At 35.8% G+C, this 26,969-nt stretch overlaps 1 protein-coding gene across 3 annotated transcripts in view; it reads left to right on the top strand.

Annotated features, from left to right (window-relative positions):
* The window catches only part of GABRA4 (gamma-aminobutyric acid type A receptor subunit alpha4), a 78,925-nt gene that overhangs the window by 17,137 nt on the left and 34,819 nt on the right, over positions 1 to 26,969 (top strand). For 2 of the 3 annotated variants that reach the window (XM_005892919.3, XM_005892918.2), the window contains exons 5-8: positions 43 to 125; positions 2,457 to 2,600; positions 4,036 to 4,188; positions 12,723 to 12,982. In XM_005892919.3, the coding sequence (XP_005892981.1) occupies positions 43 to 125; positions 2,457 to 2,600; positions 4,036 to 4,188; positions 12,723 to 12,982 (640 nt within the window). The remainder of the gene's footprint in view (positions 1 to 42; positions 126 to 2,456; positions 2,601 to 4,035; positions 4,189 to 12,722; positions 12,983 to 26,969) is intronic. The other variant, XM_005892920.3, reaches the window with a different exon arrangement.

Here is a 26,969-nt window from a genome sequence, read left to right as displayed (position 1 = left end):
TTTTAGTTTTGATTTTATTTAATTGCCTTTTTTCGATCATAGACTCACCATAAGTGCAGAATGTCCCATGAGATTGGTGGACTTCCCCATGGATGGCCATGCCTGCCCTTTGAAATTTGGGAGTTGTAAGTTACAATCAGATTGTGGTTAGGATTTATGGTTACCTCATGCAAGCTGATGTTTTTGTATGTTCATGATTTTCCATAGTCTAACATTTAAATCATTGTCCATGACAATGACTTGTCTGAGGTTTGACTTTTAGGAGACAGTTTATTACCTAATATATTTAAGTTAAGAGGTAAAAACAACCCCTTTCCCCTCACCAGAAGCAAAAATTATTTCTATTTGCTACCTAGATAGCCTAGGTAGATTGAGTCATAGTTAATAGGTTGGTGATCAGTGGTGAAATTTAGGGACCACTGAACTCCTTGTGTTGGTAGTGTATCAGAGAAAGAGTAAATGATTTTTTTCATTTTTTAAATTTAACAGCTTCTGTTACAACCAGAAACCTTTATGGCAGACTTGAAAAAAAGCAAAAGAAGGTTCAGGGCTTCCTGACATGACATGGGTTAGAATAACATAAGCAGCGCTATTAGTATAAAAATGGCTGAAGCATGACCAACGCAGATTAGGAGGGATGGTCTGATATGTAGGCAGAACAAGATGGTATAGTACCTTATGGACTACATTAATTTGTTTAGATATTATTCTAAGTGCTATTGGATGCCTTTGGAAGGTTTTACTAAGGGTGGTTGAGAAAGGACTTTACCTAGATTAGAGCTATCTTGAGTGAAATGTAAATTATTATAGTACAAATAGTTTTCAGTTCTGGCCCCAGTAAGATCATGCTTTCTGTTCATTCTAGGGAGAATGGATTGTAGAAACAGAGACGAGCTGGAGGCTGTGTCTTGGTGATGATGTAGACTAGATTATAGTATCAGAGGAGGTGTAAGACACATGGATTTGGGATATTTTGTGGTGGTGAAGGCAAAAGGATGAAATGAATGGGTAGGACAGAATAAGGAATCTCTTTTACCCAAGCTCCCCTCTCAGAGATGGCAGCAAAATGTGCTTGCCTCTTCTCACGTCTGCCTCAAATATTTGACTCAATCAGAAGCTACCAAAAATAGATGCTGACTTTTACTATTGCTTCAGATTCTCAGTCACAATGATTGTGAAACCGTTGCCTGCTGTTATTATTGCTTATTGCTTAACTTAATGAGACTTGGCAGTCGTCATTCTTTTTATAACCCTCAGTAATCACAATATTCAAGTTGGGTTAACTTGAAACTAAAGTGAGTCCTTTGCTCTCCAACCAGTGATTTGATGAGAAAAGATAAAAACAGAAAAATACACGGACAGAAAGGATACCTGACTTAATATATCATGGACAGGGTCTTAGCATTCTGAGACTTTAAATGTATAATTTAAGCATGAATATACTTCAGAAGATAAACCTTGAGACCTGATTGTACACCACTAAATGACAACACAAGCCTTATAGCTTGTTTTGCAAAGTTGTTTGTAGAGATAGTCTCCCTAGGTACCAACCTCTTTTGCAGAATTAAACATTTTCACTGAGGGCCTACTGTGCTCTAGCCATTTTAGGAATCTTTGCAGAGGGCAGCACACAATTCATCTTGGTTCTTTTGAACTCATTTGTGTATGAGCCAAGCTATCTGTTCTGGGTAGGCTGGTAAGCAAGCAGCTGGTCTCCATGTGCACTGAACACCAAATAATAGAAAATGGGCTTGAATTGCCGCTGGGAGGGATTTGCTGAAGATGGAAGGGAAAATGTTCTGATTGTGAGAGTTTAAAGGTAGTGGAATTGGTTCTGTAAGTATGTTCCCTGGAGAGCTTTACAAACTGCAGAGCCAGTTGTCACCCGCAGAATGGTTCCCAAACAGCATGGGTATTGCCCAGAGGCAGAGTCTGGAATAGGTGACCTATGGAGAGCGCTTCCAAAGTAGGATTTGCTTTTGTTTTTGTTGTTGTATTATTATAGGCAGCATCTGGTATGTTTCTAATTGAGAGAGCTGTATGAGGAAGGAAGATGTCAATATTGGTCAAGTATTAGAAGTGAGTTAGAAGGGAAAGGAATAGCAGTTGGACAGTACTTTGGGTGGGGGTTATTTTTTCTGCTTTTCACCTGTTTATCTTATTAGTATGGAAACATATCCAAGGGCACTGATGCATAGATCACATTTTAGTTGCCTTAGTTTTAGTCTCTCCTCCTGTAAACCTCTGGCATAAAAATGAGAAATATGCCCAGTTGCAAGACTGCTTATTTAATCTCTACAGTTTTCTCAATCTTAAACATGTTTGAATAAATCATAATGATTCTTGTTTTCATTTATTCCATCTTTCTTGAACATGTGTAATATTCTTAATCATTGACTGTCAGTGCAGATGGAAAAGGAGCCCTGACTCTAACCACCTTCTCTGCTGTCCTCCAGATGCCTATCCGAAGAGTGAGATGATTTATACCTGGACGAAAGGTCCTGAGAAATCAGTAGAAGTTCCAAAGGAGTCTTCCAGCTTAGTTCAGTATGACTTGATTGGGCAAACTGTATCCAGTGAAACTATCAAATCCATCACAGGTGAGACATTCAGTAATTTAAACCAATATGCAACTTGGCACTAGCTTCTTCATTGAAATATCTTGTGTTTTCAGGGTCCAGCTAAAAGTTTCCAGAAATAGAGTTGATGCATAGCTCACAGTTGAGAATTCTCTTTATTTATATTTAAATCTTATTTTAGTTTGAAATAAATTCTGAGTTGGTGAGATGCAAGAAATGAGTTGGTTTTCTTTTTCATAAAAAAGTCAATGATCAAATATATCAAAACTATTTTCAACAGAATTCTCAGATAGGAAATCTGATCATTGATTTTTTGAACACTGAATTTTCTTTTTTAGTACTTTCTCCAAGTCTGTTTTTTATATCTTGCCAATTTTTATGGTGCTACTCTATCCTCTTTTCAAAAATAAAGGCAAAATATAAAATTTAATTATAAAATATGTTAAGGGCATATATTAAAGCTGTCATGTGAGTAGATGGATGATTATTATTGAGGATTCTTGGTCTGTATTTGTTTTGGGGATGTGAATGGAAAGAATCATAGGACTTAGTTTTTGTCATATTCAGTGTGAGAAAAATAGCTGATTATTGCTTGTTCTTAAACTATTCCTTATGTATATGTATCACCAGGAAAAGTATTTTTTGAAAACATTTATTTTCCAGCCTGTAAGTGATTATAAAAATATGTTTTGGGAAGATTTGAGTCTTCAATCTGAGAATAAGGCTACTGCTTCCTGAGTTACTTTCTTAGCATGTTACTTTCAGATGTAATATTAAATATTTTATCAAGAGCTACGAGAAATCTTATGATATATTTACTTATTATCTTTTTTAGGTTTTTGTCTAAATGCTAATAAAACATACCTGAACTCAGGGATGTTATGGATGGGTCTATATGTGTTTCTTTATATATTTTTTTCATATATATCACATTTAGAAAGAAAGTTTTTTCCTGAAACTAAGACAGTAAGACAACCTTTCTCTAAGCATATATGTATATACAATGTATAGCTGTGTATTACAATTCTTTCTAAAATGAGGCTTTATATTTTCATACAGGTGTGTGTATTTTCATGGTTTTTTTCCAAGTGATTTTCCATAAAAGTTAACTCTAAAATCTGCTCTTACAAATGCTGCAAATGAAGTCTAATTGCTTTTGCAGTGTTAGATCTTTAAAATAGAAGGCACTGCAAGAATTTTTATAAAATTATAGCCCAACTTACTAAATTGCTTAATCACAATGTAACAACAGAAATGTTTTTCTATGTAATGATGCTCAGTATTGTTTTCCCCTTGTTGGGAACTTCATATTTCTCAATGCTTGTGCTGTCATGCAGAGCAGATACTTTCTTTGCCTAGAATACTGTTTGTTATTCTGAAATATGATTATAAAACCATTGAATATTTGCTCACAGAACCTATTAATATAACAATTTTCCTCATGCTTCGTTCACAGGTGAATATATTGTTATGACGGTTTATTTTCACCTCAGACGGAAGATGGGTTATTTTATGATTCAAACATACATTCCATGTATTATGACAGTAATTCTTTCTCAAGTTTCATTCTGGATAAATAAGGAATCAGTTCCAGCTAGGACTGTATTTGGTAATTATAATTCATTTCTTGGTTATTTTTCTTCACTTTACATTTTGATTGTGATTCATGGGACTAGCCTTTAGATATATCATCTCTGAGAAGATATTAAACAGTAATATATCTAGCTGTGCTAAGTAAAGAATCACAAAAGATTTCATTCTTATCAGCTAATACAAAGTAATAAAGCTTGAGAGGATAAGTGCATTCCATTCCTTCATTTGGGTCCCTATCAGATTTACTTTATTGTAAACTGGCAGGTGAAGACCAAGTATGAATCTGGATATAATTTCACTGTGGGTGATATTCTTGGGTACCTAGCTTAATGCTGTGTAATTGAATTAAAATCATGTCTAGGTGTTAAAATGAAATGCACCGGGAGTTTAAAATAAAAGTCATGGATGAATGAATATGAAAGCCTTAGAAATATTTGCCTTTTAATGAAGAGGAACAAAAGGTTTAAATGCATTGAATTGAAAGTATTATATGCTTAGTTTGTTAACTCATTGTTGTAGTCTATCTACACTTTATTTTCTGAATATGCCACATTTTTTCTTTTTGTTTATATACTGGCTTCCTATATATCATTCGTCATTGTATCAAATCCAGAACACTTGAGTTTTAATTTTTTTAGCTGTTAATAAGCCTTTGCATATCAGCCATGCTTTTTGGCTGATTGTAAAATATTACAATTAGTTATAATAATATTTAATTTAATATTTTTCTATTCTTTTTCTATTGATTGTGAGTGGAAAAGGCATTCAGTTGTAGGACAAAAAAGAAAATGATCAGAATTGCTCTGGAATGGAGGTATAGTCCCCATGAAAGATGCCAACTTCCCATTGCTTTTTTCTCTTTGGTAGAAAGCCATGATATAATACCCCTCATCACACAGAAGCTGAAAGAATGCTGGTAAGAAGGAGCTGAAGAGCGTGGGGACTTCTCACTCAACCCCAATCCATTGAGAGACTTTCTGATGAGGGCCGTCTTAGTGTTCTCAGAGGACCTGAATGTGGGGACATATTCCACGGACACCCCCACCGCCTTAAGCTTAGGTTCACTCAAGGAGGTTTTGGAATCCTACTGGGGAAACTCTTAGAGGAGGGTTAGTGCTCCAGGCAGAGTGTGACCCCAAGAAGGCGTTGAGCAGGTGTAGTGGGACTGTCTACTTCATAGAGTTGTGAGGGTTCAATTAAAGAATAACTGCACATTGCATGTGTTGAAAAATTCAGCTATTGAAAATAGATGGGAAAATGAAGAGAGAAAACAATGTAGTGAAGTTTATTTTCCAGTAGGTCAGGTTTTAAAACCCACATTTGCCACTTATTTTCTCCATCCATAACATTGTGATAAAATGTCTCTCCTTCCTAGACTAGTGAAGATGTAGAGTAATGTGTGGTGGTCATTACAGGGTACATAGCACACTTAGCACATACTTGTTACTCCCAGATGTTCTACTATACAGGGGAGAATAATTCTGCTTTGACTTTGTTGCCTTGATTATTAACTGCTTTTAAAAGAAAACATGCATCTTTCCATTATGTAATGCCATACACTCTGCTAAATTCTTTTCTTTAAATTGAAGTACAGTTGATTTGCAACACTGTGTTCAGTTCAGTTCAGTTTGTGACCCCATGAACCGCATCACGCTAGGCCTCCCTGTCCATCACCAACTCCCAGAGTCTACCCAAACTCATGTCCGCTGAGTCAGTGATGCCATCCAACCATCTCATCCTCTGTTGTCCCCTTTTCCTCCTGCCCTCAATCTTTCCCAGCAACAGGGTCTTTTCAAATGAGTCAGCTCTTCACATCAGGTGGCCAAAGTATTGGAGTTTCAGCTTCAACAACAGTCCTTCCAATGAGCACTCAGGACTGATCTCCTTTAGGATACACTCGTTGGATCTCCTTGCAGTCCAAGGGACTCTCAAGAGTCTTCTCCAACACCACAGTTCAAAAGCATTAGTTTTTTGGTTCTCAGCTTTCTTTATAGTTCAATGTCGCGAACCTCTGTCCGTAGTTCATCAGGCACTCTGTCTATCAGATCTAGTCCCTTAAATCTATTTCTCACTTCCACTGTATAATCATAAGGGATTTGATTTAGGTCATACTTGAATGGTCTAGTGGTTTTCCCCACTTTGTTCAATTTAAGTCTGAATTTGCCAATAGGGAGTTCATGATCTGAGCCACAGTCAGCTCCCAGTCTTGTTTTTGCTGACTGTATAGAGCTTCTCCATCTTTGGCTGCAAAGAATATAATCAATCTGATTTTGGTGTTGACCATCTGGTGATGTCCATGTGTAGAGTCTTCTCTTGTGTTGTTGGAAGAGGGTGTTTGCTATGACCAGTGCGTTCTCTTGGCAGAACTCTATTAGCCTTTGCCCTGCTTCATTCTGTTCTCCAAGGCCAAATTTACCTGTTACTCCAGGTGTTTCTTGACTTCCTTGTTTTGCATTCCAGTCCCCTATAGTGAAAAGGACATCTTTTTTGGGTGTTAGTTCCAGAAGCTCTTGTAGGTCTTCATAGAACTGTTCAACTTCAGCTTCTTCAGTGTTACTGGTCGGGGCACAGAGTTGGATTACTGTGATCTTGAATGGTTTGCCTTGGAAATGAACAGAGATCATTCTGTCATTTTTGAGATTGCATCCAAGTACTGCATTTCGGACTCTTTTGTTGACCATAATAGCTACTCCATTTTTTCTAAGGGATTTCTGCCCACAGTAGTTGATATAATTGTCATCTGGGTTAAATTCACCCATTCCAGTCCATCTTAGTTCGCTGATTCCTAGAATGTCGATGTTCACTCTGCCATCTCCTGTTTGACCACTTCCAATTTGCCTTGATTCATGGACCTAACATTCCAGCTTCCTATCCAACATTGCTCTTTACAGCATTATTACAACATTATTACAACATTGTGTTAGTTTCAGTTATATAGCACAGTTACTCAGATATATATATGTAGACACATATAAAAATATATATGTATATTTTTTTAGATTCTTTTCCCTTATAGATTATTACAAAATACTGAGTATACAATAAATTCTTGTTGTTTATCTATTTTATGTATGTAGTGTATATGTTAATCCCAAACTCTTAAGTTGTTCCTCCCACATCTTCTTCTCCTTTGGTAACCATAAGTTTCCTTTCTGTCTATGCATCTGTTTCTGTTTTATAAATAAGTTCATTTTTATCAGTGTTTAGATTCTACATGTAAGTGATATCCTATTAATATATAGTTTTCTTTCTCAGTCTGGTTTACTTCCCCTCAGTATGATAACCTCTAGGTCTATCTGTGTTACCAACAAAAGATTAATTTGCTAAATGCTTGGTGTTTATTGTCTCATTAAGTGCAGTGAACACTCAGTTAACCTTGGCTGTATGCATCATCTATAAAGACAACCTAACTGGGCAGAAAGTTAGGGGCTGAGAATAAGGTCAAAGTCCCTGAACTTTCCCTTGTACAAATAATATTAATGTTTCCGGAACTATCATCATTGAAAATAAAAATAAAATCACTTCCACATGTATTACCATCTTTATCTTATGCTCCTAAATAATTTCTGCAACAGAAAATATTGCCCCATTAATGATGCCTTTGATTAAGAGGCATCCACGTCAAAAAGTGCAGACTTCGGAGCAAGATGGCCTAGGTTGTAACCTAAAGTCTACCGTTTATTAGCTGGGAGCCTTCAGTGAGGTATTTCTGCCGGTTTCCTCAAGTGTCACAACAGGGTGAATTGTCACTACTGCATAAGGTGGCTGTGAGGATTCAATGAGTTTATTTGGATACAAAGACTACCACAGTGAATACTGTTGTTAGTGTCATTGACTATTATGACAGTCCGTGCTGCCTTCTCTCTCTCATTTTGAGACTCGCTACTTGATACTATCATGTGAATGTTCTCTTTATTTTATAGTTATTGTGATTGCTTGATGAGCTTTGAATGCTTTCTTGGTTGATTACAAACTCATAGCCACTGTTCTGTCTCATTTGTCCCCAAATAATAGAAATTTCCAGTGGTATGCGTGTGTGGGGGGAGAGCATTAGTTATAGCTGTATCCATCCAATATTTCCTATCCAGATAAGCCAGCGTAAGGACATTATGTATCATACAGTAAGGATACTGCTGCTGCTAAGTCGCTTCAGTTGTGTGTCCGACCGTGTGAGCCCATAGATGGCAGCCCTGGTAACACTAATAATAATGATAATAAAATTTGCCATGTACTGATAGAGATCATCTTATTTAATCTTCAGAATAACTCAGCAAGTTAGGCATTAGTAATTTTATATGGATAAGGATATAGACACAAAGAGATTAAGAAACTTGTATAAAATCATATATTGAAGTGATAAACCCCAAACAATTTCTGCCTGACTTTGAGAACTCCCTCATGTCCACTCTACCATTCTGTCCTTATGTGGTAGGGGTGGGGTGGGGGAGGCAGTCTGGGGACCTGGGAGCTTGTGGATGATTTCAGAGCTGCTGAGTGGATGTGTATGGCTGTGTGCTCTGCATGCTTTGTGGGAACTCTTCCGTTTGCTTCTGATTGTGCTCAGGCACCAAGATACTGGTTTGGATTGACCAGGAAAATTATGCCCAATAATGAAGTCTTCTAAGACCTAAGATGTGCCAGAACAGTAACTATTTAATTGTTTGTTGAGATTTTCAATGGTATTTTCTTAAGGAAGTTAAGTTTTAAGTATGTGGGGAGTGGGGAGTGAACAGTCTATTTCATATGAGATTCAAATAAAAAGAAATAATTCTGGGCTAGCATTTATCTGTCCCAATTCTCATTTTTCTCTTTACTCAAGGAAGAATTTGCTGAGTAAGAGACATCACTCGAGATCACGCAAAAAGAAAAACTAATAAAAATTAGTGTAAATATGAGAAGTAGCATGTGCCAAATTTTCTGGAAAGGTCTATTACTAAAGATGTATGCCTCTTAAGTTTTCTAATTATTCCAGTGTAGTAAAACATGAAATCTGCGTAAATGCCAGCTGGCACATCTACATCATTACTAGTTCGTTTTCTAGGAGTAGCTAACCCCAAATTCACTCCTGTGTATAGTCTTAGCCTACTTTTAAATGTCCTCTTCCAGCTCCTGGGCCAGCCAATATGGTGCATATTCAGCATTCTAAAAACGGGGTCTGGCATCAATATCTGAACTTGTCAAAAAAGTTCCATGGTTATTAAAGTATTTTCAGGATAGATGTGGTGACAGATATACTGCCTTCCTAGATGCAGAAGGAGCATGGCTTCTTATCTGAGAGGTTACGTCTGTTTGCTGTTTTGTTGGTGTCCATTTAACCAACTGCTTCACCTAGACACAGGTGTAAGAAGCCCATTCCTGTTGTGCTAGTTCTTTCTTAGAATTGAACTCCAGACAGAGAAACGTTTTAATGTCTAAAGGGATGGCAATTTCAAACACTCAGCCAACTGTTTATGCCAGTTACTTTCTTAATTTTGCCAAGTCATAAAATAGGAACCATAATATCTGAAAGACCGTTCTGCAAACTTTTAAATCAAGTGTACTCTAGACAATAAAAAAGAAATGCAAAGCAGCCACATAGCCATATATTGTTGAACATGTTCATAAACTTGGTGATGTACCCTCCTTAACAATCAGAAAGTCATTTTTGGATTCACAACTCAATAATTGCATTAATATTCTGCTTACTTGTCATTAATGATGAAATTTCTTCTCATACTGCAGGAGAGAAAAAGACCATTACTGCTTATCCTCAGGAGAAATTGCTCTATTGCCAAAAAAATGTTCAAAGCAACCTGAATAATCTTAAATTGTCTTAAATAATCTTAAATAAATAATCTTAAATTGTCTGAAATAATCTTAAATAAACTTATATTTGAGTTTCAGATACCTTTTTGATTACATTATGGTCTCTGTAAAACTTTCTGATTTCTGAGTAGTATTCTTAGTTAAATGGCATTGTTTATATTTTATTTTCAAGCTCTTTCAGTATAATTTCTATGCTATTAGAGGAAATATACCTAATAAAGTTGTAGAACAGTTTTGAATTCTTAATAGGTCATTTAACCTGCTATGAATAAGAAGAAAAACTTTGATTTATATTTAAATTTTGCAGCTAGAAGTTTTCAGAATTAATTTAGGGTTTATTCACTATCTCATAATGACCATAGGGATGGTGCCATTTTCCTGAGATTTAAAATAGAAGCCTATACATCAGTGTTTCTTTTGCTGTCTCGTACACAGGGTTATTGTTACCATCTTTCTAAATTCCATATATATGCGTTAGTATACTCCAGTCCAGGTTCAATGCATGATACTGGATGCTTGGGGCTGGTGCACTGGGACGACCCAGAGGGAGGGTATGGGGAGGGAGGAGGGAGGAGGGTTCAGGATGGGGAACACAGGTATACCTGTGGCGGATTCATTTCGATATTTGGCAAAACTAATACAATATTGTAAAGTTTAAAAATAAAATAAAATTAGTTAAAAAAAAAATAGAAGCCTAAAAATAAAAATAAAATAAAAAAGAGGCCTAAAAATCCTGCAGTCTCTTTCCAAAACAAAGTCTAATAAATTCACAATATTTCATTTTCATAGGCGTTTAAGTATTTATATATTTGATTGAATAAACATATTTTAAGTCTGTTTTAAACTTATAAAATATTAAAAATATCACAAACATTTCTTTTCAAAAAGAATACAACCAAATTCTCAACTTGTTCCCTCTGTATAGTTTATGGAATATTTTTGAAAAATCCATAGCTCAGAAGTTGTTCTAATTTCTCATGTTTTAAAACTGACGATTCAGAAAGGATTAGAAAGAAAATGGATTCCTGAAGAGCTGAAAAATGTATTTTTATTTATTACACATTTATCATGTGCTTGGCACTATGTGAAATACGGTAAATTCCAAAGCGGTGTTAAATATTTCAGCCCTTAAGGAGTCAATGCTTAATGAAGTTGTGGAAACAAAGCTCACACAAATGGAAAAATTAAGAAACAATACAAGGTAGAATATAATTAAGTGCTGAGTTGAAGAGACAATGTAATTTCTCCCTGCGTCAAAATATTTTTATTCCTTCATTATTGCATGGGGCTCACTGTCCCTTCAGTTTAACATGTGACTTTAGGCTAGGGATTGGCATGGATTGGAATAAATAGTTTATGCCTTCATCATTGTTATTGTCTTCATCATCATCATTCCCAAACATCTGAGTGTATCAATTCAGGAGATTTCCTAGGTATTACATAGAATGATTTAAATGGATATGGTAAATCTCCAAATAAATTTCCAAACTTAACTACATAACATGGATTAGATCCACAGAGAAACAAAGATGCAGAAAGGGGCAATTGTGCAAATATTTAGCATTCTTAAATAATGCATTTCTCTATAGTTTCAGTAGCAAGTGGGATTTTTCCATTGAGAATGGGGAATGACATTTTTCCAGGCTCTGCAGAAAAGGTTTTTCTGGAGATGATATGCTTCAGAAGCTTATTGATGGGAGAGAAATACTGTTATTCTTGTTACCAGTATTTTCCTGCCAACCATAAACTGAAGGGCAGTAGATGTCCAATCAGAGGAAATCAGTCCTGAATATTTATTGGAAGGACTGATGTTGAAGCTCCAATACTTTGGCCACCTAATTTGAAGAACTGACTCATTAGAAAAGACTCTGATGCTGGGAAAGATTGAAGGCAAGAAGAAAAGGGGACGACAGAGAATGAGATGGTTGGATGGCATCACCAACTCAAGGGACATGAGTTTGAACAAGCTCCAGGAGTTGGTGATGGACAAGGAAGCCTGGCTTGGTGCAGTCCATGGGGTTGCAAAGAGTTGGACATCACTGAGTGACTGAACTGAACTGAGATGTCCAATATTTTTAAAACCAAATTGTTCTAGAAATCTATTTCTTGGGAGCATCCTTCTGTTTTATATAAATTGAGCTATTTTATAACTAGTACATTTATTATTTTAATTAAATAGGTAATATTCAGGTAAAGATTTTGAGTGTATATAACTTGTGATTTTTCTGGTAGAGAGTTTCAATAACATGGGCCATGCCTACCCCAGACATGAAATTCTGATCCTTTAATTTTCAGTGCTACCATCTTCCCACTCCTGGTTGAGAATCAGTGCTTCAGTGAGTCACACTTTTTGTTAGGTGTTGAGTTTCTCAGGTATATTGGCCTGGGTACTAATATCAACCCAGTATATGTTAGTTGCCTTACATACTTTAAGTCTTCATAGTAAGCTCAGTAAGTGGGCATCAAGTGAAACCCAGTGTGTTTTCCTAACTTAATCCAACTCACACTGAGCCAGTGATTGGAGGAGTAAGTATTTGAACCACATCTGTCTCTCACTCCAAAGCCTGTGCTACTTTCACTGAACCATTAGGATTGGAATCATATCAAAGATGGTTTGTTTTGAGTTATAAACTTTGTTACTGCCATCCCACCAAATTTCCAGATCTTTTTGTTTGTTTGTTTGTTTGTTTTTTTGCATAGAAATAACCATAAAGTATTTTGTCTCTTTGTTCTTTTCCCTTGAAGGAATAACCACAGTCCTGACCATGACCACACTGAGCATCAGTGCACGGCATTCTTTACCCAAAGTGTCCTATGCAACTGCCATGGATTGGTTCATAGCTGTCTGCTTTGCTTTTGTATTTTCGGCCCTTATTGAGTTTGCTGCCGTCAACTACTTTACCAATGTTCAAATGGAAAAAGCCAAAAGGAAGACATCAAAAGCCCCCCAGGAAATTTCAGCTGCTCCAGTGCTGAGAGAAAAGCATCCTGAAACACCTCTGCAGGTATTTGACTTAATATCCTTTAGCTCATGATTTTAGCATCTTGGTCAAATTTCCATTGCCAGGGGAAAAGCTAGGAAGTTGTTGAAAATCCCAATGACAATTTGTAACTCATTTAAAAATTCAAAAAAAATGTTAAAGGATAATCATAAATTTCAACTTTGAAACTATGATTAATGGCTTAAAAATTAAACAGCTCTGGATGAGATAGATGTACACAGACCTGTTCAAATGAAAGTTCAGAATTTAAAAAATTTTAATTTTTAGGGGGCAAAATCTTACGTATGCACTTAAGAGAAACCTGTGGATACCCTTAAGTAGGTCGGAAAAGCATCTTAGTAGAGTTCATTGAACAAAATAAAACAGTGATTCTTAGCATGGCTCCACATTAGAACTGCCCCCATGGGGATGTGCCCTTGTATGAAAAAAGAAAAGAAAACCAATGAACAAGAAGACTCATAGGTGCAGGTGATATCCTTCCAAGACTGAGAATTTTTGTCCTAAAGAGACAGATCTAAAAGGATATGAAAGTATATAAGAGCTACTGTAATTTACATTGGGCACATGAGTGATTCTGCAAATTAAAAAAAATTAAAAAGTGACTTTTGGATACCAGTTGTACAAAAATAGCAAACCATCATGAAAATGAGAAAGCAAGCAATCATCACCTCCTCTTCCTCCTCCTCCTTCTCTTCTTTCTCTTCCTCCTCCTCTGATACTCTACTATCTCTCTCTCTTTTTCTTTCCTGAATCAAAGAAGTATCTATGGTCAGTTATACACAGCCTTATTGTAGTTGCCACAAATGAGTCAAAAGCTCCTTTTGTTTGCATGTACCCAAATCAAAGTGTATGAAAGTCACCAACTCTATTCTCTATGGTAATAACTCATCCCCTTAATTATTCAAACATGCATTCATTCTTTTTTTTCACTCATTCACCAAATACACATTTAGCATCAACTATGCACCAGACACTGTTGATGATCTGAGAAACAAGGGCACACAAAGCCCTCTGACAATTATCTTACTCTATGGACTTAGATTTAAGTATGTAGGACAGGGGAGACAGAAAATTTACAAAAAATGTATATATATATAGCAAAACCGGTACATTAGATGGTGCATTGCTTTGATAGTGCTGAATCACCAAAGTGGGAAGAAAATGTTAGGGCATTGTGACAATAGTAGAATTCAGTTCTGGGACCAGGAAGTCCTCCCAGAGAAGATGCCAGTAGAACAAATTAGGTTAGCTGTTTACCCTGGGCTTCCCTGGTGGCTCAGACGGTAAAGCGTCTACCTGCAATGCGGGAGACCCAGATTGATTCCTGGGTCGGGAAGAGCCCCTGGAGAAGGAAATGGCAATCCACTCCAGCACTCTTGCCTGGAAAATCCCATGGACGGAGGAGCCTGATAGGCTACAGTCCATGGGGTCGCAAAGAGTCGGATACGACTTCACTTTCACTTTCACTTTACCCTGGTAGGTATAAACTGTTAAGGGTCCTTCACTTTATAGCTGTCTTTCCCAGTGCAGGGATAAGGGCACTGGTTCTCTAAGAATGACATATGAGCTGATAGAAAAAATTATTGTCCTTCCATTAAAGTAAGTTTGGATAGCTTACATTTTCTTCTAAAGAAATCAATTTCATCAAGATTTTCAAAATTATTAAAATGAATTTTGTTTACTATTGTCAGATAAAAAACTCATTATTTATTCCCTTTCCCTTTCCCCATAAGTAATTTTGTGTCCTTTCTGCCTTTTATTGTTGTTTTGTTGTGTTTGTTGTTTTGCTTTGTTGTATTGAGGCCTTGGTAGAATAATTCTATCTACCGTTCCTTTAAAAAATTATCCTGTCTTTATTTATTTGCTTTTTATTCTTATTGTTGACTTAAGATTTATTTTAATTTCATCTTTCTGCAGATTAATTTTGTTACTCTTTTTCTAGCATTTTGAGTTTAGTTCTTAATTTATTTTCACTGTTTCTTATTTAATAATAAAGTTTCCTTTATTGCAATGAGATTTCCTTTGCATACAGCTTTGGCCATAATTCATAACTTTTTGGTGATGTATTATCATAATTATTTGCTAAATATTCTGCAATTATGCTGCTATTTTTCTATATAAGCTCGTAATTATTTGGAAGATAATATTATAAGTTCCAAATGGGATATTGTTTGTTTATCTAGCTTCATTGTATTTTTAGCTGAACCACCTTATATTCAGAAATGTTACCTGTATAGATTTGAATGTTATTGATATTTTCATTGTGGTCTGAATTATACTAAAGCTTATAAATGTTTGATGGAAATTAAGGAGTTGACTACTAGTTACTAATTTTACCTAAAACATTATTATGTCACCTCTAGTCACTTCTTGTCTTCTTGATCTTTCAAATACCAAAAACGTTAAGAAAAATTCTCCAAAAATGAGATTGTTTTAGTTTTGCATTTTAACTAGTTTTGTTTTATGCATCTTGATGCTATGATACTCAACATGTAAAGATTTATAACAGCTCTATTTTCATTGAACTCTGTGAATTTGATCATAAAATAACCTCTTTGGGGAGATTCCATATAGTACCCCTTGAATTCTATTTGGTCTGATTTCATTAACTTTTACATTCTTTCTTAATATTAACTTTTGTAATACATTTTTATTGCTTAATTTTCACATTCTTTATTTTTTCATATACTTTGAAAGCTATCTGTCCTATTATAACCAGTGTTTAACTTTTAAAACAACATATTTCAACTTCTCATTTTCTAATATTGTGGAAGTTATTAAATATATTGACTTTTCCTTGTAGCTAGTAACTCGCCCTGATCCCAGGATTGCTAAAGTGTAAAGATTATGCATTTGGAGACATATATATATAAATACACACACACACACACATATATAAATATGTAGTTTTTTTCTGTTTATAATGAGTTAATGTGGTTCTCTTTTCATTTTTGCAAGGTGATAAGACTCCTTGCATAGTGTTATTGTATTTACTTGAAAGTACTGCTTAACTAGCATAAAACTATTCTGCAGAATTTCCAAAGTTGGGATGAGAACTAATACCTCCTTGAAACATTTTTTGACTGTAACAGTTGTTATCACTGATGAATGCTAGGTTTGGTGTGTCCAGTTGGCTAAGTCCGCTTGGATTCAGTAACTCCTCTTGGCAGCATGGGCCTCATGCTGTGTGCAAATGGCATAATAAAGAATAAGATGATGAAATTTGTTTGTGAAGGGCATAGAGTCACAGTCTTTACAGGTTTGGAAGGAATTTATAATAAATTTCATCAAAATATGTGTTTCACATCCTCTACAGTGTGTAACCATGTATGTATTACAACTTAGATCTCCAGAGCAGTTTCCTTGAAGAATCTGTGTTCTAAGGACAGTGATTAATGAATTGACCATCCATCCTCCAGAGTACATATTGCTGCCAGAACACACCTGGCTTTGGGGCTTCAGTTGTCATTGAATACTTTCAGTATTAAGTTTAGCTTTGAAGGTTGAGAATGCATTAAAATTGAGGAAGGGAAGGAGACAGAGAAAAACATAGATAAATAAGGAGAAGGAAATCAAGAAGGGGAAAGAGTGTGTTAAGAGCAAAGTTTTAAAATATGTTCCTGGTAGGAAATATTCTAATTATCTTAGTAAGTTGAAATTTTATTATTCTAACGTGTTCCAACTTGTGTAGCTATTTGCTTATTTGAATAACGCTGCCTTTGTTTAAAATGTGTTTAAACTCCTCATTTAAAATTGCCTTCAGTCTGCACAATATTTGATAGTTCACCGGTCCTTTGGGTAAGCTCACTAGTCGTTTGATTCATTGTCACTATATGTGACCTATGGACTCTTAATGGCCTAGCAGAGTATTATGGTTACCATTTTTATTTCTTGGGAATTGGAAAGCTTATGCTTTATGGAATATTCATGAAGCAAGGAGAAAAGGCCGATTGGCAGACTCTAAGAGCAGCTACGGGCAGCCTGAGTATGTTTTTAGGCATCTCAGGAGGGAAAGTGGATGTTTTGCTTCTGCGACATTACTGTAATTCTGACTTTGACTTTGCCCTTCCAGTATTTAAGCTGAGCTCTGTTTTTGTGGTTCTATCTTTCCATATCCTTACTGCTTCTTAGAGTACCTACTTGCTCGCTGACACAGGTGATCTGGACTAATAGGATGGTTTGGACAATAAGTAACTATAAAATGTGGAGATTTCTTAATAAAATCATATTTTAACAATTATTTGAAAATATATTTCACAGTTCTTGTTCAGTCAGAAAGTATACATTAATGTATGCACATTATATATTGTTAAAAATATCCCATGATACAATGACTAAAATTCCTTGGACTTTTATATTGTGTCAGGTACTGTGTGATATGCTTAACATGTGCTAATTAGTTGCAAACTCACAATAACTATTTGACAGATGAAGGAAGTGACCCTTGAAGTTGTTAAGTGATATATTCAAGATAACAAAACTAGAAAATGGTAGACCCAATATTTAGCTTAATTTAGTTGTGTCTGAGTGTAGGGTTTGTTCTCTTAAATTCTGTTTTATAGTATTTAATTTATAATATAGCTATACAGATAGACATTAGAATGTATGTGTGTGTGTGTATAATACATGTGTATAAAATGATGAGCCTAACACAGAGTCTTTTGTTTGTGTTTCTATGATTAAATAACAACAGCAAAATATTCCAAATGCTTTTAGTAAGAACTTTTACAGACATTGTAGATACATTTTAATTTTAACAACTTATAAAATACATTCTATTTTTGTCCATGTTTTACCAATGAGGATATTGCTAGTTAGGGATCAAGCAATCTGCCCAGAGTTATTTATCTGGTAAGTGGTAGGACTGGGCTTGCAAACCTCAAACTTCTCATTTCACATCTTAATGGCTGATTAGATGTTGGGACAGGGAAATGAAGGATGAGATAGATGGTGGTGGCATCATTCATTAGAACAGAGAAGAGCAGTGAAGCACGTTTAATGAAGACGATACTTAGTTCAAGTTTAGACAGGTGGACTTTTCCATAGTGGGACATTTTCTCCTAACCCGTGATAGGATGGAATGTAAATGGGTACTTTTCTGAATACAAGTGCATACATCTCCACTGTGCACCTTTCCTGTCCCATCTATCTAATTGCTTTGTCTGTTTACATTTCACTGTAGCTATTCTTCATGGACTTTTCACTGTTAAAGTGCTCATAGATTCTTACAAGGATATTTGTAAATTAAATAGCTATTTGCTCCACTTAGAATCTTTAAGAAAAAGATGATATTAAAAGAGTATATAAATAATTCAAGATGCACCTTGAATTTAGTAATTCAAGTGCATTCCTGAAAATCTCCTTCTTTACTGTCTATTCTTCAAAGTCAAACTCTAGCCCTATTTCCCAGATGAGGATCATTTTGACCAAACTTAAGGATCTCAAGAACATTGTGGCAAGAGTCCACATCTACATAATGTGGGTAATAACAAAATAAGAGAAAAAAGAATAGAAAAAATAGGAACTATTTGTCTTTCTCTGTATGACTTATTTCACTAAGAATACCCTCCAGACCAAGCCATGCTATAGCAAATGGCAACATTCTTTTGGTGGTTAAGTAGTGTTTCATTGTGTGTGTGTGTGTGTGTGTGTATATATATATATATATATAAATAAACATACACATATATACTACATCTTTTTAATCCATTAATCTATTGATGGACACTTAGGTTGCTTCCATATCATGGCAACTGTGAATAGAGCTGCAATGAACATGGGGGTATATATAGTTTTTCTTTTTTTTTTTAATTTTATTTTATTTTTAAACTTTACATAATTGTATTAGTTTTGCCAAATATCAAAATGAATCCACCACAGGTATACATGTGTTAGTGTTTTTATTTCCTTTGGAAATATACTCAGGAGTGGAATTACTGGATCATATGGTAGTTCTATTTTTAGTTTCTTGAGAAACCTTCTTGTTCTTCATAGTGGCTATACCAATTTACATTCCCTCCAATGGTGTACAGGGCCCCTCACTAAACAGGGTCTCCACACGCTCTCCAGCGTTTGTTATTTGTGGTCTTTATGATGATAGCCATCTGACAAGTGTGAGGTGCTATCTCAGATGGTTTTGATTTGCATTTCCCTGATGGTCACAGTAGCTGTGATCATTATCATTGTTTATTTCCTTGAAGCATCTTTGATATCTAATGCATGCACCACACATAAGTTATCATCTGTAATATTCTAAAGTATTTTGAATAAATTATTTCATATGTGATTACTTTGTTTACCTACATGGATGGTGAACTCCTTAATAAAATTGATTATGGCTTCATTCTGTCTTCCCATACAGCACATAGCACAGTGTCTAATAGTCACAGTTGTTTATTATAATCAGCCAACTATAGTAATCAGACAGTAGGAAATGTGGTGCCTCTAAAAACCAATACATTTATCACCAATTTCCAAAAGCACTTGCATTTTTATGTAAAATTCCTCCTTACCACAGTTAAGTGTGAACTTTAGGTGGATATTAAGTGGTGAGCTAGAATCAGGTCACTGTGAGGACCAGGAACAGCAGATAGTCATTCTGAGACATGCATGTCAACAGTTGGACTTAGCTAGTGGACAACAACAGGGAACTGAGGAGGACACTTTGAAAACAAAATCAAGCAAAATGAAAAGTCTCTGTAAATCTATAAGTGCAGCCATGCATTATGAGGAGAGTACAGTTTGTTGTTCTTGGATCATTTTTGTCATCTCTTTCACTGAAAGTGAAAGTCGCTCAGTCTTGTCCAATTCTTTGCGACTCTATGGAGTATACCATGCATGGAATTCTTCTGGCCAGAATGTTGGAGTAGGTAGCCTTTCCCTTCTCCAGGGGATCTTCCCAACCCAGGGATCAAAGCCAGGTCTCCTGCATTGCAGGTGGATTCTTTACCTGCTGAGCCACCAGGGAAGCCCAAGAATATCGGAGTGCATAGCCTATCCCTTCTCCAGAGGACATTCCCAGCCCAGGAATTGAACTGGGGTCTCCTGCATCGCAGGTGGATTCTTTACGAGCTGAGCTACCAGGGAAGCCCACACAGATATCGGTGTCTGTGAGCAACACCAGTGTTAAGTACAATGATTTCCCAGTGCTTGGTAATCACAAACCTCATTGCATTCTAACAGGCTCTATAAACTAGGCCAGTTTCAGATTTTCATCTCAATCATTCTCAAAATTCCTCTTAGAAATGCTGTGCTTTAAATAGTTTAAGCTAGCATGCAAAAAAAAAAAACACCTCGTTTTCTCATTTATCCTTATTTCTTTCACTTCTTAACTTAGTTTAAAATCTCTTTCCGTGGCAGTTTGAATAAGGATGTGAAGAGGTACTGTCATTCCACTTGACATTTCAGTTTGTTGGTGACAGTAGTAGTTTAATGACTTCTTTAAGTCTTATATAAGTTGTACCTCTCTGAAGCCATACTTTTTTCTGTACTGAATGTTCTGTAGTTAGTAATGCTCTTTAGGCAATGAGTAATTGTTTAATCGCACAGTTATTAAACTGGATGATTTAAGTGTCATGAGTATCAGAATTTTGTTTAATTTCCAACCATGTTTTTCATCTGTTACTTTTATTATGTGTCACATGCTGACTCATGAGAAATTGTCATTTTGCTAAAGCAAGAGAGCCAAATCTCCGTTAGCAATTTAACAACTGTTTCCAGAGCAACTACTGTGCACTAGTCATCATGCAAGGTGCTGAGGAGTCAAAGAATAGAAAACCTGGGAGAATAGTCTTAAAGTGAAGGAGACAGGATATTATTCTTATAATTGACTATATGTAATATGTAGAATCTTGGTTTTAGAATAATTCAAGTATGTTTGTAGTAGTATAAGCTTACTCTCAAATATTCACTGCTACTTTAGACCTATGTGCTGAAATATGGATCTATGAATTCAATTTCCTACTGGGAACCTATTTATTTATGGCTATATTAATGGAACACTTGTTAAGTGTAGTAGTTTGGGAATACTCTGAGGGTAGTGTAGGGGGTGACATTCATCACTTGACTTCAAATATTTAAATAATGATATGTATGTGAATGTGAATAAATGAATGTGAACGTGAATGAATAAAAGTGAAAAATGCTTTGAAGGATGTTTGAGAGGGTGATGATAAATTAAATCAGAAAGAGTTAAGCTGAGACTTCAAATTAGCCTTTGAAATGCAAAAAGTGACAAGGTAAGAGACATTATTCAAAATGACAAAGGGAGGAGAAGCGATCAGTTTTAGTAGCTTATTGAAGTAATACTATGCATATCTTGGTAATTATTTGTAATAACATCACATGGGAAGAAAAATGCCAACATTAGCATCATAATTGAAAATTTAGGCTATTTTCTCCTCCAGAAGGGGAAATGCCATAATTTCAATGCTGCATTAGGAAGGCTAGATATTAATATATTAGCTAGTATTTAAGGAAGTATTAAGGCATCTTGTAAACCTAGTATAATACAATGTAGGAGTGTGTGTATGTGGTATGGATATAGATTACTAGTAAACTTTTCCATTTATTTTCATGTATTCTATGTTTGCAAATATGACAAAGGAAGAAGCTGGAAGTGTATTTATACAATATGTAGAATTTTGGGATTTAGTAAGTAGCTTGTCACCATCACAATCCTCATTGTTATTTTTAAAATTTTATTTATTTATTTTTGATGTCAGGTTTTAATTGTGGCACATGGGTTCAGTTGCCCCTTGGTATGTGGGATCTTTATTTTTATTTATTTATTATTTTTTTTTCTAATTTTATTTTATTTTTAAACCTTACATAATTGTATTAGTTTTGCCAAATATCAAAATGAATCCGCCACAGGTATACATGTGTTCCCCATCCCGAACCCTCCTCCCTCCTCCCTCCCCATACCATCCCTCTGGGTCGTCCCAGTGCACCAGCCCCAAGCATCCAGCATCGGGATCTTTAGTTCCCTGACCAAGAATCAAAACCACATCCCCTGCATTGGGAAGTGGATTCTTAGCCACTGGACCACCAGAGAAGTCCCCGTCATTGTTACTTCTGTGCCCTATAGGGCTTCCCAGGTGGCCATAGTGGTGAAGAACCCACCTACCAATGCAGAGACATAAGAGATGCATCCATGGAGTTGCAAAGAGTTGATCACAACCGACACGACTTAGCACACACACACATGTGCCGTATATATATATATTGTGCTAGTTACTTTATGTGTGTTATCTCTGATTTCCACAAACACCCTAAGATAAGTCATGTTGTTACATATACAGTTTTATGGTTGAGGACACTGAGCCTTGGTGAAGTGTTTTGGATGCTTTCAGGTGCACTGTGCTGACTCTCAACTAGAGAAACCAGCCAGGCATTGAGGGATTTTTGTCTCTACTCTCAGTTTTCTGGCTTTTCTTTGATCACACAACCTAATATCTGAGTGTACATTTCTCTGTCTGTTACCTGATGATGTTAACCAAGATTATATCCAAATTCCCTTCTAATTTAAAAACCTGTTACTACAAACTCATCCATATCTGTAACCAATGCTAGCTTGCTTTATACTCTTTAACATATGTTTACTTTCATAAGCATGGCTACAAAGAAGGATGGTTCTTTTTGGGTTCACTGAGTCAGGTCAAACTAAATATTCAGGTTATTTTATGTACTCTTACATAGCAAAAGTCCATACTGTTCCAAAAGCAATAAGAACATCAACTGATCCTGTGTTTAGTAGCACCAGGGAGTATTTTAAATATTTTGCATATATTACCTTATATAATTGGCATAGCAATCCTGTTCTAGTTTCATCCTCTTTTATAGATGACTAACTGAGACACAGAGAGGTGTAAGTGATTCGTCCAAGCACACACCTCCTAAATAACTGAGCCAGGATTTAAACCCAATAGTCCGGCTCCAAAGTCTAGATTTACAACCTGTATAAATTGTTTCCCCTCTCTTGTAACCAAATACCACGACTGGTGACTCTTTCCTGTGCCTACCCCCACAGCTTCACTCCCCACCCCATTCCTCATTTTTCTGAAGGTTGTCAATGTTTATATTGTTGAAAGTGTAAGCCAGACAATAAAACTCTATCCCATTTATAATGAAGCCCAAGCAGTTCAGGGCTGGCAGTTCAGTTTACATAGAAGCTAAAGTCTCAGAAAATTAGACACACTCTCCAAATTTCTAGCTTTGCACAAAATATATGTGGATTTCCTCAATGCTAAAAATCACCAATTGATTTAGCTCAGTCACTTTGACTATAGGCCAATCCATAGTTTTTCCAATTTTTTGACATTTTAAACATCTAAAAAATGTTAAAAGGTATGTCTTTGAATTTTTGGTTTGAAATAACCTGCCTGATATGTACTAGTACATTCAATTAACAATATTTATTTATAATATATTTCAAAAGAATTCTATTGTAAAGGTGGAGAGGAAAATTTTAAAGGATCTTAAAAGAGAGTTTTTGCCCTTACTGAATTTATACTATGTCAGGTGACAGCATAGGTATTCTGTAGGGGCCAAGAGATGTAAAAAATGTGGTGAATTTTGGGAGGAGCTGGTGAGAGAACCTAGCCTGGCAGTGAGGTGTATTTTACTGATGGTCAGCAGATAAAGGAGAGTATCAAAGAAATGAGCCACCTCATTACTATAAATATCATTAGTTTAGTTTGTGATTTTTATGCGTTAGCTTAAGGATTGCTGTAGAATTGCTCTATAATTAGTAAACTTCTGTCACGTTGTTGATATTTTTATTACTTCTCCATTTACTCTGTTCCTTCTCCAGTACATCTGGCACAGATTTGCTAAGAATCTAGCAGGTGCTCAAGAAACAGCTACTGATTGATTTCACTTCTCATATAACTGAGATAGGTGTTCAGTTGTCAGGGAGAGCAATACATGAAGGAGCCATCCATTTCCCCACGTGAAATTTTTGCTCAGTTTTTTTCTTAATGGTGTTTCCCATTATTATTAACTTGGTGAATCTTTTTCTGTGTTACTACGTGAGTGGGCCAGCACTTCTTTTTAGGGGGAACACTGTCAGCTCCAAAAATATGCAGATGCTTGATTTCTGACCACAATGCAATAAGATTAGATCTCAATTACAGGAGAAAAACTATTAAAAATTCCAACATATGGAGGCTGAACAACACGCTGCTGAATAACCAACAAATCACAGAAGAAATCAAAAAGAAATCAAAATTTGCATAGAAACGAATGAAAATGAAAACACAACAACCCAAAACCTGTGGGACACTGTAAAAGCAGTCCTAAGGGGAAAGTTCATAGCAATACAGGCACACCTCAAGAAACAAGAAAAAGTCAAATAAATAACCTAACTCTACACCTAAAGCAACTAGAAAAGGAAGAAATGAAGAACCCCAGGGTTAGTAGAAGGAAAGAAATCTTAAAAATTAGAGCAGAAATAAATGCAAAAGAAACAAAAGAGACCATAGCAAAAATCAACAAAACCAAAAGCTGGTTCTTTGAAAGGATAAATAAAATTGACAAACCATTAGCCAGACTCATCAAGAAACAAAGGGAGAAAAATCAAATCAACAAAATTAGAAACGAAAATGGAGAGATCACAACAGACAACACAGAAATACAAAGGATCATAAGAGACTACTATCAACAATTATATGCCAATAAAATGGACAACGTGGAAGAAATGGACAAATTCTTAGAAAAGTACAACTTTCCAAAACTGGACCAGGAAGAAATAGAAAATCTTAACAGACCCATCACAAGCATGGAAATTGAAACTGTAATCAAAAATCTTCCAGCAAACAAAAGCCCGGTCCAGACGGCTTCACAGCTGAATTCTACCAAAAATTTAGAGAAGAGCTGACACCTATCCTGCTCAAACTCTTCCAGAAAATTGCAGAGGAAGGTAAACTTCAAACTCATTCTATGAGGCCACCATCACCCTAATACCAAAACCTGACAAAGATCCCACAAAAAAAAAAACTACAGGCCAATATCACTGATGAACATAGATGCAAAAATCCTTAACAAAATTCTAGCAATCAGAATCCAACAACACATTAAAAAGATCATACACCATGATCAAGTGGGCTTTATCCCAGGGATGCAAGGATTCTTCAATATCCGCAAATCAATCAATGTAATACACCACATTAACAAATTGAAAAATAAAACCATATGATTATCTCAATAGATGCAGAGAAAGCCTTTGACAAAATTCAACATCCATTTATGATAAAACTCTCCAGAAAGCAGGAATAGAAGGAACATACCTCAACATAATAAAAGCTATATATGACAAACCCACAGCAAACATTATCCTCAATGGTGAAAAATTGAAAGCATTTCCTCTAAAGTCAGGAACAAGACAAGGGTGCCCACTTTCACCATTACTATTCAACATAGTTTTGGAAGTTTTGGCCACAGCAATCAGAGCAGAAAAAGAAATAAAAGGAATCCAAATTGGAAAAGAAGAAGTAAAACTCTCACTATTTGCAGATGACATGATCCTCTACATAGAAAACCCTAAAGAGTCCACCAGAAAATTACTAGAAATAATCAATGACTATAGTAAAGTTGCAGGATATAAAATCAACACACAGAAATCCCTGGCATTCCTATACACTAATAATGAGAAAACAGAGAGAAAATTAAGAAACAACTCCATTCACCATTGCAACGGAAAGAATAAAATACTTAGGAATATATCTACCTAAAGAAACTAAAGACCTATATATAGAAAAAACTATAAAACACTGGTGAAAGAAATCAAAGAGGACACTAATAGATGGAGAAATATACCATGTTCATGGATTGGAAGAATCAATATAGTGAAAATGAGTATACTACCCAAAGCAATTTATAGATTCAATGCAATCCCTATCAAGCTACCAACAGTATTCTTCACAGAGCTAGAACAAATAATTTCACAGTTTGTATGGAAATACAAAAAACCTCGAATAGCCAAAGCGATCTTGAGAAAGAAGCATGGAACTGGAGGAATCAACCTACCTGACTTCAGGCTCTACTACAAAGCCACAGTTATCAAGACAGTATGGTACTGGCACAAAGACAGAAATATTGATCAATGGAATAAAATAGAAAGCCCAGAGATAAATCCACGCACATATGGACACCTTATCTTGACAAAGGAGGCAAGAATATACAATGGATTAAAGACAATCTCTTTAACAAGTGGTGCTGGGAAATCTGGTCAACCACTTGTAAAAGAATGAAACTGGACCACTTTCTAACACCATACACAAAAATAAACTCAAAATGGATTAAAGATCTAAACGTAAGACCAGAAACTATAAAACTCCTAGAGGAGAACATAGGCAAAAACACTCTCTGACATACATCACAGCAGGATCCTCTATGACCCACCTCCCAGAATATTGGAAATAAAAGCAAAAATAAACAAATGGGACCTAATTAACCTTAAAAGCTTCTGCACATCAAAGGAAACTATCAGCAAGGTGAAAAGACAGCCTTCAGAATGGGAGAAAATAATAAAATGAAGCAACCGACAAACAACTAATCTCAAAAATATACAAGCAACTCCTACAGCTCAACTCCAGAAAAATAAACGACCCAATCAAAAATGGGCCAAAGAACTAAAGAGACATTTCTCCAAAAAAGACATACAGATGGCTAACAAACACATGAAAAGATGCTCAACATCACTCATTATCAGAGAAATGCAAATCAAAACCACTTTACCATTTCACACCAGTCAGAATGGCTGCGATCCAAAAGTCTACAAATAATAAATGCTGGAGAGGTGTGGAGAAAAGGAACCCTCTTACACTGTTGGTGGGAATGCAAACTAGTACAGCCACTATGGAGAACAGTGTGGAGATTCCTTAAAAAACTGGAAATAGAACTGCCTTATGATCCAGCAACCCACTGCTGGGCATACACACTGAGGAAACCAGAAGGGAAAGAGACACGTGTACCCCAATGTTCATCGCCT

This window comes from Bos mutus, chromosome 6 (assembly GCF_027580195.1).
Source record: "Bos mutus isolate GX-2022 chromosome 6, NWIPB_WYAK_1.1, whole genome shotgun sequence".
NCBI classification, from domain to species: Eukaryota; Metazoa; Chordata; class Mammalia; order Artiodactyla; family Bovidae; genus Bos; species Bos mutus.
Note: the sequence above shows the minus strand (reverse complement) of the source record. Positions and strands in the feature narration are given on the sequence as shown.